This window comes from Seriola dumerili, unplaced genomic scaffold (genome assembly GCF_002260705.1).
Source record: "Seriola dumerili isolate Sdu_G_001 unplaced genomic scaffold, Sdu_1.0 BDQW01000073.1, whole genome shotgun sequence".
Classification (NCBI taxonomy): Eukaryota; Metazoa; Chordata; class Actinopteri; order Carangiformes; family Carangidae; genus Seriola; species Seriola dumerili.
The window spans coordinates 3,547,305-3,564,611 of NW_019174328.1; the positions used below are offsets into that span (position 1 = coordinate 3,547,305).

The window sequence follows — 17,307 nt, forward strand, 5'->3', positions numbered from 1 at the left end:
ACAGAGCAGCCCCCTGAAGGAAAACCAAGAGAGGAAAAGTGTAATTGTCATCCTTATTGATGAGGTCCATCACTCTATAACACTGCTGAAATAATCCACTAATAATGCACTGATGATGATGTGGGTGGCGAACTGATGAAGACCTTTTCATTAGGAGCTGTTATTGTGCAGCTAAGAGGTAAAAATGAGAGGTAATGAGGACAAACAGCCGTTGAGCTCTAATGGTTTTTATTGCTTGAGAACTGCATCACCTACAGTAGAGGCCAGGTCGTCCAAAAGGGGTAGAATAAAATCTCTATCTGCTTTTATAAGATGGAGTGAAGAAAAACTGCGGCTTATACTCCTACAGTATACTCACAATGACCAGCAGGAACAAAAACAAGCAGGGTTTTTTCTTTTTTTTTAACTTTTTGCCTACAAACCAAATCACACAAGACAACATAAATTCTGCAGCAGGCACAAAATCATTTCTACTTGCGGTGATTTAGATGAAAAAAAAAAAAAATCACGGAGGATCAATCTGACAGCTTCACACAGTCTGAAATCTGTAGTGTAGTAAATGAAATCGATAAAAAGAAACGCTGGCGTCTCTGATCGCCCCTGTAATGCTCAAATTATTTGCAGTGACGGCTGCTGAAGGCTACATACAAAACAAATAAAAAGCACGTCTTCCTGCTCTTTCCCCGCATTTAGAGTTTCTCTCTTTTTTTTTTACATGTCATAATCAACACCTTTACCATCTGACTTAAGTATTTTATAACTCTTACACACTTCATTTCTGTGTAGGATACTTGGCACCATAATGCAGTAACAAAAATAGACAAAAAAGTTTACATTTTAAGGATACCCAAGCCTATCTAAAATATCACATTCAGAACCATAATATTATAGAAATAAGTTAGAGTAAGAATAATAATGTGAGAGTGCTATATATGAAACATTATCTTATATACTTGCATGGTCTATGGCACTGCTTAAAACATTCTTGGATAGGCAATAAATCACTGAAGAGTTTTCTCTGTTTCTCCTCTTGTACTGACGACTCAAAGGTCACAGTTGCTGCAGGAACACCCAAACAGTCGCTTCGTCTCCGCACTTCAGCATAAACATTTTGGTAAGAATTATAAATTATCTCTTTAAAAAGTACAGTATATAAAATGAGACTCAACTGATGTGTCAGGCATGGCAGTGTGTTGTGCACACAACAACAACAACAACTCAAAAACAAAACAAAAAATATATATATATATATATATATATAAATTGTTGAAATAAACTGAAAAGATTCTATCTATTCCAACAAAGGGACCACAACGTTTGGTCAGAAAAGAGAACGGCACTAAAACCATCAACAACTCTATGTTATACTGTCCAATGTACAAATAAATCTAACAATATAGATATACAACTTTTTTTGCATTGCACTTTTCTTTTTTTAAAACACCTTACATACTGTATGGAAAGTAGCTTCTATACATAGAGGCATACCTAAAAATGGCGAGTACGGTGTCTAAAAGTATGTAGTAGAACTGATTTCAATTAGAGTTTTGGCAACAAGGCTGTGGCATGGAAAAGAGTCGTCCGTCCTTCCTTTTCTTCTCTGGGGAATGGGGTTGCATGGCAACGGTGAGGTCAGCGATGTGTGTCTTGTCTGGAGCCGGGCCCTCGGGTGCTCGTCCACATCTCAACAAGTGTTTTATGGAGAGAAACTGGCTGGGTTTTCATATGAATGAGGTGTCAGGACAACTGCGACTGGTCAGCACTGCTGAAAAAAGTTTGTCTAGGTTCTTCAGTGTACGCTTGTGCCCAATCAGACTGTCGTGCAAGTGTTATAAGTGCTGTGTTGCCCGATCTCGCATCGTTCTTGTGATGTGTATGTGTGTTGTCGCCTCCCTCTACACCTGTTAAACGTGCCGCCACCGTTGTGCTTGTGTGTGTTTGTGTGTGTGTGTGTGTGTGTGTGTTGGTGTCCTGTTTGTTTCTCCGGTGTTCTCACAGAGGCGCTTCACGAAATATGTTCTCCCCCCTTTGGCAACACTTCCCTGTGGAGGAAAAAAAGGAGAAGTTTTATTCCTAAATATCAAGCAGACATTTCAATCAAAGAAAAATAAAATGCCCTGATGGCCACTCCTCTCTCTTCTATGTTAAAATATGAGATGCAGCTCTAGTTGTTCAGTAAATGTCTTAAAATGACTGGAGCATTTTAAGCAACTGTGCAACATTTTTCCACTGATGATGTTTTATTCTGGAATAAAACTCTTCAGAAAAATTTGTGCAAAGTAATGAAAAATCACGCAAATCAAAGCAAACAACAGCAACAATGGGAATAATTATAATAAAGAAAAATTAATATTTACCACGACATCACTGCACCACACAACACTTGTGCTTATTTGCATTAGGTTTACCTGCCCCCGCTGTTATTCGGAAGGACAGGAAGACAGGCTGGTGGGGGGACAGAGACAAACCACAGTTAGAGACAACGAGCTGAAGACTGTTAGCGCTCTGTGGGACAAGTGTTCACTCTTTCCCTCTCTGAGCACCTATGACACACAGGTTAAACTCACATACCAGGGCTGTGCGTTTTTGGGCCCGTGTGCTAACTACATCGGACATTTTTTAAACATAGCTAGCTGTGATTTTAGCAGCAGTGTGTGGTTTGGAGGTGAGGGCTGCTGCAGTATCTGTCAGTGTGCTCGGGTCATCTCACACACACACACCACTGTCTATATCACACTAAGTAATGATGAAAGACCTGAGTTAAGGCGCCTCTCTTTTAGCGTAGCCTTCTGTCTGACACGGCAGCGACTGAGGAAACAGTGTTAAACACTTTCTATACAGTCAAAAAGAAAAAACACTCCCCTCAGCAGCAATGACCCCTCTCTTACTTTTCTAAGCTTCTTCCTGAAAATACAAACAGCTTTAAGTTAAGAGTCGACTGTTTAGCATTTTTAGGGCAGATAGAGACATTTTTGGAATAAAGCTGCTGGTGGGTGAAATTTTGTCACTTTAGATTGAAAATATTTGTAACTTCACTTATGACATCTTTCTTTAAATCTTGATCAGACAGAATGTTCTTCTGTCCATCTCTTAAAACATCTTAAACTGCATTTACATCATCGAAAACTAAAACTTTACACTTAAAGGGAATAAGCACTACAATAATGAGATATCTATTAATAAATGTTGCAATAAAATCAGTGCAGGTGAGCCTCAGTACAGTATAACTAAACTATGTCCTGTAATCTTTAATAACATTATCAGTCTCATGTAGTTGCAATATGTTAACATCCAGATGTACAGTACAAAGAGTTGATTCTCCAAATGAGTTGCAGATGTGTTGGGAGTAGTCTGCCCTCTTCAGATTCACAGAATCACACTTTATTCACAACAGCACGACACAATCACACAAAGTGAAGATGTGGGCAGAGCCCCCGGTGTTACCTTGTGGTCCCCCATGCAGACATTGGGCCCAATGTTATCATAGACTATAGACTTCTCTTCATTTTCAGGCTGCAGAGACACAAAACCAAAACGTTTGTGATGTAAAGGTGATGAACAGTAGTTGTATTCATGATGTGATGGGGCCCCTCCACACTGCTGCTGTTACACAGTAAATACACAGAGGATGCAGAGTCAGCAGCACTGTGTTTGTGTTTACACAGTGCAGTCATTACAGGCTTTTATCATGTTTTATGACACATTCATGGATGAGCAATCAATGTACCGGCTTCATTAAACACAATTAGCAGGATTATGTTGTACCTTTCAAAATAAAAGTCACCTGGAGGTGCTAAATAAATCCAAGGTTCAAAAATGTATTTCAGGGCCATTGTTGAGGTGAAATGACACAAAGCACAGCTTATTGAGCTGCCAGTGAGATTCTTATTATGTCACCAGTGCAATTTGGATTTCTGGTTAATATTCACTTTCTGACTCTGAACTAAGTATATATAGTGAGGGGAACACATTTAAAATGAACACCAACTGTACCTGTTAAGTAGTGAAGGCTTTCTTAAATACGTACACATGTATTACATCAAAAACATATTTTTATACCTTATATTTGCAAGGTTTTATGATGCTAGATTCGTTTATTTAAGAGAAACCCAGGAAACAACACAAATATCATAAATCTGTTTTGTTGAATTCCTTCAAATTAAAGCACAACATTTGATTTATGAAAAACACAAACAAAATTATCCACCGAACTGAATGCACCTTCAGAAACTCTGCACAGTTTTAACTTTGAAACTTGTGCAGTGAAGAGAAATGAAAAGCAGGAGTGATTTACAAAGTGGACATTTGCCTCTGGACCAGATTCACTCCTTGTGTAATCTAAGAGCCCATCTGAGAGAATCGTGTTTCAATATCACTTTCTGCTCACAAAGAAGCTGTTACCCACTCACACATGAATCTGCAGACTGGAGAATAAATCACACTTGTCTGGTTGAACTAAAGACTTTTTAAACAGCCGCCCCAACCCCCGCGCGCGCGCACGCACTCACACACACACACACAGAGAGAGAGAGCGAGAGAGAGAGCGAGAGAGAGGGAGAGAGAGGGAGAGAGAGAGGGGCTGCTGGGTGCTACCAGTTGTGTCTCGGTGAGCTGCGCTGGCGCTTCAGACGGAAAAAGACAGAGAGCCTGAGAATGAACCATAAAGCGAAATCCAAATTAACTTCAGACCAATCCTGCGGTGGAGCGGGGTCAGCACACGGTGTGCCTCCACCTCACTACCTTTGCTAGCGGGCCACGCACTGCCACCTCTCTATTTGTCTGGCAGCCGGTCTCCGAGCTGCTGCCTCCCACAGCCCGAGATACATTCATCAAACACACACTTGATAATTTACAAAGGCAGCATAAAATTGTGGATTTTCGGGCTGCATAATCTTTAGACAGATAAACAAATTACCCGGGGCCCTCCAGCAGAGAGGGAGCGCTCGCTCGGCTAAACATTCATTACCGGCGCTCCCGGAGCTGGTGCCGCGCCGCACGGCCAGCGGGCAACCTTTGGCGTGTTAGGGCTCGGCAAGCAGAAAATAACATGATGGCGAGTTAACCGACCGTGCCATGATAGATGACGCCACACGCTGGGCTGTTTACGGGCCCATGTCTCAACAATCTGTAATGCTCAGAGCCGGAGAGCGTGTGCTCAGTGAATCATCAGCCAATCTGCGAACACACTAACTGTTCCACTCTGTCCCTGCATTACAAGCAATTAGCCGGTGCTTGAGGGGAAGAAAAGCAAACAACAACCCAGCTGTGTGTGTGTGTGTGTGTGTGTATCACTTTTTTCATAATTCTGACAAATTAAATGGGTGAAACGAACTGTTATCATTTTAAAATGCTCTACAGCTTACTGTAACACAGTGGTCAGAGTTATTGTTCTGGTCCTTGAGATGCTTCAGTCAGAAAAGAAGAAAGATCAGGAAGGAATTTCTCATTTGTGGCAGACAAAAGAAAGCCAAACTTCCTGAGCAGCCCCCTGCTGCGGAGTGCTACTGTACAATACACTTTCACACACATTAACAGATGAAAGCCTGCAAACACTCAGGACTCAAAACTGAGCTTACTGACTAAGAACCCAGTGTTAGGGATCTAAGACACTAACAAACTGATTTCTGGTTGTCATGGCAGCCTGATTTCAAAATCAAGAGGTGAGATCTTATGAAAAAAAAAAATATGGGAAAACTTTGCATCTCTGGATCTCTAATCCAGCAAACAAAGTAGTGAGTCAGTCAAAAGAGTGAACAGACTACAGCACAGGCTGCAGGAGGAGGAGGTTGGAGGAAGGGGGAGAGGTGGCAGATTGGCTGGAGTTTACAGTGCTGAGATGGATTTGAAGCCGAGCGTGGGTCCGGCAGGGTTCGAATCTCTGAGGAAGGAGACAGATCTGTGGTTTTATGAAGAAGATGGGGCCCACTGGAACTCTATAAGTGCAGGGATATAGATACTGTCTGGGTGGACCCATGGCTTATTGCTCCAAATTAATATGCACAGACACTTCATCCTTCCATCTGTGAAGTGCAGAGGAGGGGAGGGTAATGTGGATCAAGGATGATGGAGTTGTAGAAATCATGAGTGAGCCGTTAATAAAGACCCAGTGTTTTAGTTCCGGGAGGAGCGGTGACGTTTGGGTCAAAACATGAAAGAATCTGACTTTTAAAAACAACCAAAAACCCCTGAACAAAACCAACAGTAGCAGGTTGAGGCTCACCTTTAAGACCAGGTCTCTGGCAGAGGAAGACATGAGGATTCGGTCACACCAGGCAGGGCATCTGGTGTTCATGTACTGCTTCCCCTGATTGCTGTCTTCACTATACGGATAGCTGGAAAGACACAAGCAAAACACAATCAATTAATACAAAAATATAGACTCACGTCAAATATTTACAATCATTTATAAACATTTAAATAGTATCCAGGTAATAAGGAACTTTATATTCCAGTACAGTGCTGCACAGAGAACAAGACACTAAAGGAAAGCCAATAAGGAAAGCAATAAATATGATGCATGTGAATCAACAGGGCTGCAGAAGAGTAATAAATATGAGACGTCACGTCATCCGCCTTATCTCAGAGACAGAGATCAAAATGTTTTCCTGAGAAAACAGGAGGTCCATTAGTATGACCAATCATCTGAGTAATCTCCTGAATCAACACACATGGATGGCTCAATCAAAGCAATCTTTCTCTGCCAACTGTACAGGTTGTGAGTGTGTGTTTGTGTGAGAGAGAGAGAGAGAGAGAGAGAGGGAAAATAAAAAAAGACAGAATGAGAGCGATTTAAGCGGAGTGGGCCAGAGGGAGATTCAGTTGCCCATATGTATAGCTACATCCCTACACGGTCATCAAAAACAGATTAGGTGCCGCGGCAAATGGCCAAGAGAGATTGTGTCTTGGAACAGCAGGGAACAATTGCATGATTTAAGCGGCGGCAGGGCTGCAGTCGGGCGGGGAGCCATTGAGCTGATACAGATTTACATTGTTGAGAATTCAATTTGCCCCTTCGGCTCATCAAAGTGCTTCAGATTTACACGCCACCAATCCAATTTGTTTGTCGGCGCTCATCAGGATGTAAGAGCGGGCTTACATACTGTAATACCAATCCAATTTGCTCCTTCAGTGCCACGCGTGCTAACTGTAGCATAACACAAAGTGCATCTTCACTGAGGACGGTGATATCCTAATGATAAAATAAACACATAAACTGGGCCTTCGATTCATCACACGCACCAGGCTCTGAGAGCTTAATTGGACTTTGTGCTAAGGCAGAATATGTTTAATAAGCATTTGGTTGTGGTTGCTTTATATGTATGTGTGTGCATTCGAATTACTATGTGCCTGGTTCTACTGCTTCTGCTGCTGCAACCAGTACTGATACTACTACTAGTAGTTCTCATACGAGTTTCTTCTTACAAGTCCAGAAGATAATGTCATCATAATGGGGCAGTTAGCATTTGGTTGTAGAAGTATCTATGAGTGTTCAGTGCTCAGTGTAACAGCTCAACACAACAATGCTGCATGATTCATCTGAGCAGGAGATTTAGAACCAGGGAGTCATCAGAGTGATTACAAAATTTCATGCTAATCCATCTAATAGTTGCTGAGATATTTCAGTCTGGACCAATCATCTGACAGACCAGTATTACCATCCTCACAGCCATGCTGCTAGAATGCCTAAAAATTACAAAGCACACCATTAAGGTTCTATGATATTATAGGTCTCTTGACTGTCATGGATCCAAAGACGAACTCACATTGTCAGTCGTTTTATTAGAAATCCAATGGATTTCAAAGTGCTAAATTTAAATTATTTTTGTATGTATTTTTGTTCTATATTAAGGTGCTTTTTTAACATATAACTTTTTCTATTGATCAATGAGCATTAATGTCTGATAAACCAACAGAATAAAGTAAATATTCATTATGAACACAAACTAAACAGATTTTATTGGGATTGGTCATCATAAACCTGGCTAGTTTTTTGCTTTTTTTTTTTTTGTGGAACATACGGCCAGTTGTGCCCTCCAGTGAATTCTTTGCAAAGTGACAAGTGTATCACTGTGCAAAGAATCACTGTATCATTTCAGTACAGGTCCTAAAAAGATACAGTGATACTGTTCTGCACCACAATGAAATCATTCAGATCACATACACTCACAGAAACAGATATATGTGCTGACACTGTGACCATTTTTATGAATAATGAACATGTATTATGTGAGAGTATGTTTTCAGCAGGCTATGTGTATGGGGTTAAGGCTAGGGCATGAAGGAGCCTCATCAGCCACAAACGAGCACACACACACACACGTTGAGGCTGAGTGGTGTTACTGGTCTACTGCACACGCGACTACGCTAGAGACTGCACACACTCAGACACATCGCGCACACAGCACACACACACAGCAGCACAGCACACACACACACACACACACACACACACACACACACACAGCCCCCCACCAGGTGTACAAATAGACCTGCAGAGAGCTACTTAGAGAAGTTCCCTGCCTCCAATTAGCATTAATAGCACTTAAACCATGGGGGAAATGCATGGGGTTTTGGTATGCTAATCAAAGTGATCCTGGGATAAAAGACAGCATGAAGAATAGGATGAGTGACACAGAGATAGACAGGGAGGCAGAAGAGAGGGGATAAAGATGGATCAGACAGAAAGAGGCAAAGTGAGGGTAAAAAGAGCAAAGTCTTCAAAGGGCTTGTGGAGCTGCTCTACTTCAGGGTGGCCTGTATGCTTCCTGAGGGACTGTCCTTAAACAGCCTGTGAACCATCCTCCAATCAGGGACCCTGTTATAGCTTTATTGACTAACAAGCTGGGGTCATTTTGGTGTTAAAGAGATTGAGAGAAAATCAAGTTTTCCCCCTCACCTCCTTAAAACAATGAACTCCCGCCTGATAGCTAACTTCCTCAAGCACTTCAGCAACAAAACTCTGCTATCGTTCAGTCATTTTTGATGACAACTGGCCATTGTTAAAGCTGATTAAAAATACTCAATGTGGCCATTAAAGGGCCATTCTGTGTCCCTGTGTGTGCAGGTATAGGTTGTTCCCCTGTCTGTTTTACCGCACCCTCCGTTGGCTCCAATAGAGATAACAAGTCTTAATGCAACAGCAAACAGTTGAATGGCGCGCCGGGGCCAAAATGATTAATGTGTCCGATTAGAGAGCTCACAAACTTATCGGGGAAGGTAAACGGTCCGAGAGGGTGTGTGGGCTGGAGGCCGTCAGCTCATATCAGACCGTTATTGCCCACAGCAAGACTAATTACACTAATTAATGGGCCAAGCTGATAACTCCAACAATTGTGTATCTGTAAAGGAGGGGGAGCTGCACTTCAAGGTATCCACACATACACACACACATAGTATGCGTACAAAGTGAACATGCAAACAGCCACATACACTGCTTCCTGAGGGGTGTAAAATAAAAGGAAGTGAACACAAATGATCACAAAATGCAGCGTTTAGTTGGTTCAAACTAAGGAACAGGTGTGCCTGTGAGAATGGAGGGTCTATTTGTCTGGAAGATACAATAATTTGGTGACAGTCACACAATCACTGGTACAATGGCTGACATATTACCACTTTGTCCTGACTGGGATGTTTTTGAACCAAATGTGTTCTGTTACAGATTCAGTTCTGTTGAAGGTTTCTTGCAAGCAATTGTGAATTACATGTACATCTCATTCCCTGTACTTCATTCATGCACCAGAGCTGAGATTTTTGAATTTTTTACTAGAAGTTCTCTAAATCTATGAAATTCATATACACTATAAATAAAATACAGATGTGTATTTTTTGTCAACCTAAAAATCTATCAATATTTAGTAATTAAACAAGTCCAACTAATGATGAAATGTAATAATGAAACTAATTCTAAGCTGGTTTTCAGTGTGTTTTGTTCACATTGTTTTGCAATGCACAAAGGAAATGGAGGGGCTGCTCACAACTGAAGGTTTTTACAATACATTATGAGCTTATATGCTAAGTGTAGAAGTTACAAGAGAAAAGTTTCTGACTCTCATCAGTATTAATAATGACATTGACAGAGCTGCTGGTGTGATAACGGAAATATTTGTGTCACATGTCTTTGTCTTGTTCACTAGTGTTTACAGTCTTTTACAGCCTCTTGTGTGAAGTTGATGCTGTGTTCCTGCTTGTTCCTCCATTCTCTTGTGTTGCTGACCACATCTCAGATGATACATGTGTGTACAGTCGCATATCGAGAGCCTCCAGCACCCATCGAGAGCTCATTCATTCATGCTTGGTTTGGGGTTTAATGTTTGACTTGGCCGCTGACACATTACTCAACTGTGTTCCGGCCGGTGTCAGCTTGTTTATCTTGCAACAGTAAAAACTGGTGAGGTGAGCACAGGCCCTACCTATAGTGTGTCACCCAGCCTCACCCAGCCGACGGAAAGGCTGTTGTGACATATGTTGCTGTGCTATACAAGCTACTGCATCTGCACACACTTAATTTGGATAACATTAAAACATTAAAACAACAAACAATAAAAAGATATAATAAAATGTGTTTTAAGATTTTGCTGGTAGGCCAGACTACCAACCTGCATCACTCAGGGCTGGAAGGGATTGCTCCAGACCAGACTTTCCTGTCCCACATCCTCCTGTCTCCTACATCAAAAGCTATTACTGTGTTCTACATAATGACAAATAAGTGACAGGCCAAACAGTGGGCTATTCACTTGCTCAGTATTTAATGAGGGCAATATAAACTTGGAAACACAAGCAGGGCTTGAAGCTACAGATAAGAGTCATAGGATCAGTGACATGAGGTCAAGGGTGCATCATGGGACGTCGGAGTGGCCAGTGGCGGGCTGGCATTGGCTAAAAAGTCAGAAACCGTGGGTTTCAAACGACTCACTGCCTCTACAGCTATGTTTGTTTGCCGTTGTCAGGGGAGGCTTGGCAAAACACACACACAGACACACACACATACACAGATTCAAAAAGATCAGCCAAATGCTATCAATAAAGCTGAATGTTTGCTTCAGTTTGTAGAGCTGGGAGGCTCGCAGGCACAACATTGGCATAGTGCAGTACAAACAGAGTGAAATGCCATCAATAGCTCATGGCTCGCAGCCTGCTGGGGTTCAGCTATGACATGTTCTGCCTTTAGCTGCTCTAAATGAAGACAAGAAGACACAGATGGCATCCATTCCATTCTCTCCATGTGAGATAGTTTTAACAAAGCCTCCCTCTCACTGGCATCATCTCAGACAAGAGGCAATGACACACGACAGCGGACAATCTTCAGCTATTATCACCACAATGGGCCCTCATCATTTTCACTGGCTCTCTAGTAGTTAGAATGATGGATGCGCTGATGGTTGTAAAACAATGTTTCTGTTCAGCAGATCGGCCTGTAGCGCTGGATCCTGTGGCCGCAGCGAGCCAATGCCAGCCACACGCTTACAGTGGCTCAGGCACGGCGCTATAACCAAACACTGTGGTTAAACTACATCTGTGAGGCTCCTTAAACGGAGTCACGCTGCTCTGCCCCACTATAGCATGACTGTTCACAGTGCAGAGAACAAGAAGCCTCCTTCATATAGGATGCAAACAACAGGGCTATAGGACTAATGTATTCACAGTGAAATGCACATGGAGAGGGGGTGACATCACTTGTACAGGGCTTCAGAGTTCAGGGGTGTTGTGTGAAGAGTGTTGTTCACAGAACACAGCAGAGCCATCTGTGTGAGCACTTCCTATGAGCTCTGAAAGAGTCTTGAGGAATTCTCCACTGCTCTGATAATTCACTCATATGCACTTATTAGCAGTTACTGGGCAGCTGGCAGGTAGCCATTTGTGCCACTTAACCAAAATCTTCTCTCACCTGAGGGGTAAAGTCATTCTTCCTCCCCCTTCCTCTTTCATGAACCTGTGAATGTTGTAGAGTTTCCCAGCAGGCAAGTCACTTACTTGCTTGTCCTCATAGACCTGCAGCTCAGAAAAATGTAAGCTAATGTGCCAAGGCTGGTCCCAGGGTGCTTCTGTTTATGTTTCTGCCTCCTCCCTGGCCTCACCTCCTGACCTCTGGGCCATACTCTAGTCCCCTGCTTCTCTCCAAGTCTAGACTTGACAAACACAGACACTTGGGGACTGGAGCCATCGTGTTAGGTCTGACACCTTCCCATCGTTCTATATGTGCTTAAAGAGAGGTTCGTCTACGTAATGGAATAAATAGAAGCCAGAGAGATACGAATCTTTGCACTTTGCTAGCAAATTCCCAAAATGAATGTTCTGTAGGTTGTTGGCAGAACAAACATTTAAAATATCCAGGACAGGTCAACTCCTCTATAAATGTCCATGTATTCATGTAGCCACAAGAGTCTACATAGGGTATATCTGGCCAAGAAACTCTTATTTCCATGTTAAGTTGCACTTCCAAAGATCCACATCTACACATCTGTGAACATGCAGAAACAGCAACCTGTACTGCCTCTAGTGACACAAGCTGTATCTCACTAGTACCCACATCCTGGCTCCTCTCCTCCTCCTTCACAAACACAGACATGGGACAGAGGCCATCTTTTACTCTCCTCCTCCTTCTTTTTCTACTCACAGCTTTTTCCTCCTACAAACGCTGCACACCTTCCACACCATCTCCCTGCCCTGAAATCACTCATGATTTGTCCATTGATGGAGTTGTACCGCTACTCTGATGTCACTCAAAATCTCCCTCAAAGCCCATTCCCAGTAACCACGTTACAGGCAGAATACATTCTTCCACTGCTCCCTCATTGTCCACTGCATTTCCTCTTGAAGCCGGGGTCCCGATTCAATTTTTGCATCGATCTTGTGCAAAAAAAAGGGCAAAGAAATCAGATCAGAGGAGTACTAAAAGCTTTCCCCTAAATCAATCAAAATACATGAATAAGTTACTGGTGCCTTAGTATGTTTTAGGGGGTATTACCTTTGTTATGCCATTTCAAATATGAAATCAAAAGTACCATAATGTATAGTAAAACTTACCATTATTTTCAGTCAGTGCTGTAGCCTATGCAAAGATAATGACATAATGGCTGGTTGGAGTCTCATACATTACGCCCGATGGAGAAACTGTGTCTAAATAAATGATTGGTTTCTGATTAATAGACTTATCCATTCTCTCCCAGAACACTGGCCATGAAAACTCTTAACCCAACATGGGCTCCCGTGTATGACTGTATATGTGCGTATAAGTCATACCGCAGCCAATCAGAGCGCAGCAGCCGACTGGCTCCAGGTCCAACTGTGACAAGGCCTGGGCAAATTCCTCACCCCAGTGCCCAAGTGCTTAGACTTGTCACGGCCAACTTTGACAGACGCCTTCTTGAAAGTAAAGAGATATGCATTTTACAGCTTGGAGCCTCTGCAGCAACGCCGAGGGAAGAATTCATGTGGCTATGTACAGGGACAGAGATGTATGTCTGCCAGAAGTGGATGTGCATTCCACAAAAATGAAATGAGCTGCTGGCCAGGGATGCTTCAGCTGTAGTTACCTGGTAAAAAATAGAAAGCTGCAGACACAATATTTTCTGAAATGTGTCTGCTGCTACATCCACCGTTATCCACCTTCGTCCACCCTTGACAGCATGTCTCATTTTGTGACAACTTCTTACCCTGCGCTGGACAACAGACGGAATTAACTTGCAGATTAAATGTTTGTGATGACTATTGATTTATAGATTTGAACAAAAGTGAGCCGTGTGCGTGCATGAGTGTGTGTGTCAGCGAGGGTGTGTTCAGATGGCCTGCATTAAAAAGAGTGATAACCTCACAGATGGCGAGGGGCCGGTCCGGCGCAGGCTATGAGATGGAGAACAATCCTTGAGGCTTGATTGCTCAAGGAGCACAAGGCAGGCCTGACAGGGGGAGGGGTACTAGTATATGTATGTATGTGTGTGTAGGGTGTGTGTATGTGAGTGGGAGGAGGGGGTTGTTTAAGTTTAACTAGGCCACTGCTTCCCATTACAAGGCAGACAATGTGGTATGACGCACACACAGAGTAGATCAAATCAAATTTCATATGCTGCTCCCGGGTTTCATCTATTTGATTCATCATCACCTCAAGTATGTGGAAATCATTTGTATTCTTCCACAGCCACACATTCATTCCTCCCTGTGGAGAGATGATTCAGTATTATATGGATAGGTGCAAAAGTCAGCCAGTGTAAAAGGACAATAAATCCACCTGTCACTTATGCAAAGTGATGTAAATGGGGTCCCTGATTAAGACACAGAGTCATTTAAAAAACAGGGACTGGCAGAACCTTGACACACACACTCACACACTCTGTCTCCAGCTCTCACACTTGGTGCTTCACATGTAAGCACACACACACAGTCTGAAACTGGCACACACACACGCTTTGATAGCTCTGTGCATTTCAAGCCATCTCTCAGACACACACTCACTCACTCACTCACACTCACTCAGACACACACACACACACACACACACACACACACACACACACACACACACACACACACACACACACACACACATACACACTAAAATCCCCCGCCGCCCTGCGCCTGCCACTAGAGCAGTTTATCAAGTAATTATTGTTTGATTACAGCGTTTCATTATCTGCACTGATTGAGTCACAACCAACGGCAAAGGTCAAGCACCATTAACGCGCTGCTCCCGAAACATATTTCCGCGCCGGCCGCATGTTTGCCCTCCCTCTCCTCTGAAAGGGCTAATTGCAAATGCATTTGTTTGAGGAAGAGGAGAGGAGACCACCCGCTCCAATCTCCCCTAAGTCCCACTGAGGCAGAATACCAATGCAGCCCAAAGCCAACGCACAGTGACAAACACAACACACATATACGCAAATACACATGGGAGCAGTTTAGGACCATATCCAATCATACTTAACAACTGATAGCCATCAAACACACATCCAGCAGCTTTCAGAAAACCATTCTGGACAATAAGGGGGTGATTGACTTCTTCTGGTTTTACATATTAATAATGACTCCTTATGGCCAAGATCTGGTAAGAAAAATCACTGAATTTACCAACATGTGATAGTTCTCTGTGTGTTCAAGCTCAGAGTTTGCTCTATTTATGTCATTTCATTGTCATTTTGTCACTGTCCAGTGAAAACCATGTATCTTCAAATTTACTGAAACTCAAATTCGAATGATTGATTTCAGACTGAAGGATTAAATATGTTTTTATGATTTAAGAAAATATTTTCTGGCTAAATAAACTATAAAAAACCTCTATGAATTCTTGAAAACAAAATTTCATAGCATTCCATTTAACAGTAGTTGGAATATTTCAGGCAGGAGCAAGTGGTGGAAAGACAGACCAACAAACATATCATTACAGGACATCTGAGACTAGTGTAGGGTTGAAGAAGTTTGTAGTGTGAATGTGAAGGTGTTGTGTGAAAAAGTTGTGTGTGATGTAACATGGCTCCATACCTGGGTGGGAAAGAGATCTCCAGTTCATGCAGCCGATCCTTGAACACGGACAGCTCTTTGTCAAACTCTAAAAGCTGTGGGAAGAAAAGAGAAAAGAGAGAATGGGAGCAAGGTTTAAATTATTAGTTGTTTTTTTTTACATTTTTGATCAAAGGAAAGTCACCACAGCCTGAATACTCTTTTTCAGCTCTGCTCTGCTTTACATTCATCCATTCATACATTCCTCTCTACAAGTTGGTTTTCCACTGCAGACCTCTGAGCAGTTGTAGGTCCTGCTGAATAGTTTTCGTGATTATGAATTTACAGTTGTCTTCAGAAAAAAATTTCAAGGACAATTTCAAGCCTTTTCTGACTCAGACAGTTTAATTTGAAGTCTCATCTCAACTCAAACCAGACGTCAGCACTCCTCTATCACAGGGCCTCAGTCTGAATAAGATGTGGGTAAGAATAAGCCGCAATCAGAATCAGCAACTGCCCAGTTTTGTGTGTGTTCCTACCCCTGTTCTACTGGGGGTCTATCTCTCCACCCTAACAGTGCATCCACACACTCTTCATCAATCATGTCTCCTCACCCAGCTGTACTCTTGCACCAGAGTGTACACACACACTTCCCCCAATTTCCCCCCTTTCACAAAACCCATAAATCATTAGTGAAAAGTGCAATTAGCGGCTTCTTGTACACATTAATTATCTTGGAGATGAACAGGTAGCTCGGGCACCTGCATGACTGCCTCCCTGAGAGACTGACAGCGACGTTTCCCAGCAACCCCGGAGGACCCTGTGGTAGCCCCACCCTTTCCTTTCACACAGGAAGGCATCAGGATGGAGCCGAGACATGTTCGTTTAGTGGTAAATTGGGCTATTGTACATGTTTCAGACACCAGGCTACAATTATGTGCTGATGAAGACCTCATCCTAGACGGTACGAGTCTGACAGCGGTTGTAAGGCAGCTTGACATTAATGACATTACATTGGTGTATTACATGGAGCAAGATGTTGACGGATACATGATGAAATATCAACGTGGTGCACATGGGTAATATTTGGAAGGACGTCCTCACAAAGTGAAGACGTGGGAGGAGGGAGGGGTGTCATATGAGTATTATTATATCCGCAGAAGGTAACTACAGTCTTCCATCTACACTGACATATTTATGTTGTGCATGTGTGACCATCTAAACATAGTTTGTCTTCAGACGACTGTTGAGTACACGTGTAAATAAGCCAAAGTCGAGGATGTGCTTTCACGACGACGCTCTGTGTGTTTGTGTGTGTGTGTGTGTGTGTGTGTGTCATTATGTGTACGTGGTGTAGAACAGTGGCCATTACTTGCAGGCAGAGGGGCCTCCCAGACGGAGTCTCAGTGGTTCAGGAGGGCAGATGTGCGGCATTCATCAAACTCACACTGCCGGGGTCACAGGAGAGGCTCACACACTGTGGATGAGGGATGGCAGAGCAAGGGATGTAACCCCACGCTCCACTGTACACCCCATCTTACCATCCACCCAGTGATACCTTCCTCAAGTATGTGTGTGTTATTGTCTGACTGATGGTGGATTTTTACAAAGGCCAATAATAATATTGTTAATTGAGAATTCTTGAGAAAATCTTGGATAACATGTTTGGCTGGAGTTACAGGAGCGTAAACTTCCCAAAATCCATTAAAGAGCAGAACAGAACCACTGACATTAGTCTATACCCTGATACAGTAACATCCCGGACTGGCTTCCACACAGTGGGGAAATCAGTAGTGCAGTTGTGTGTTTGTCAGTGGATTTACTGAAGCTTCAACTGACCTAGCCCCTTCAACCCCCAGCTCCCCCTGGCCACCCTTA

At 42.8% G+C, this 17,307-nt stretch overlaps 1 protein-coding gene across 3 annotated transcripts in view; it reads right to left on the reverse strand.

Moving 5' to 3' along the window:
* Window positions 1–1,929: 1,929 nt before the first annotated feature.
* The window catches only part of inpp5a (inositol polyphosphate-5-phosphatase A), a 137,726-nt gene continuing 122,348 nt past the window's right edge, over window positions 1,930–17,307 (reverse strand). For 2 of the 3 annotated variants that reach the window (XM_022743827.1, XM_022743829.1), the window contains exons 12-16: window positions 15,472–15,545; window positions 6,221–6,332; window positions 3,445–3,513; window positions 2,409–2,445; window positions 1,930–2,042 (exon numbers count right to left, since the gene is read on the reverse strand). In XM_022743827.1, coding sequence (XP_022599548.1) covers window positions 1,993–2,042; window positions 2,409–2,445; window positions 3,445–3,513; window positions 6,221–6,332; window positions 15,472–15,545 — 342 coding nt within the window. In that variant the 3' untranslated portion in view covers window positions 1,930–1,992. Of the gene's footprint in view, window positions 2,043–2,357; window positions 2,446–3,444; window positions 3,514–6,220; window positions 6,333–15,471; window positions 15,546–17,307 lie in introns of all 3 variants that reach the window. The other variant, XM_022743828.1, reaches the window with a different exon arrangement.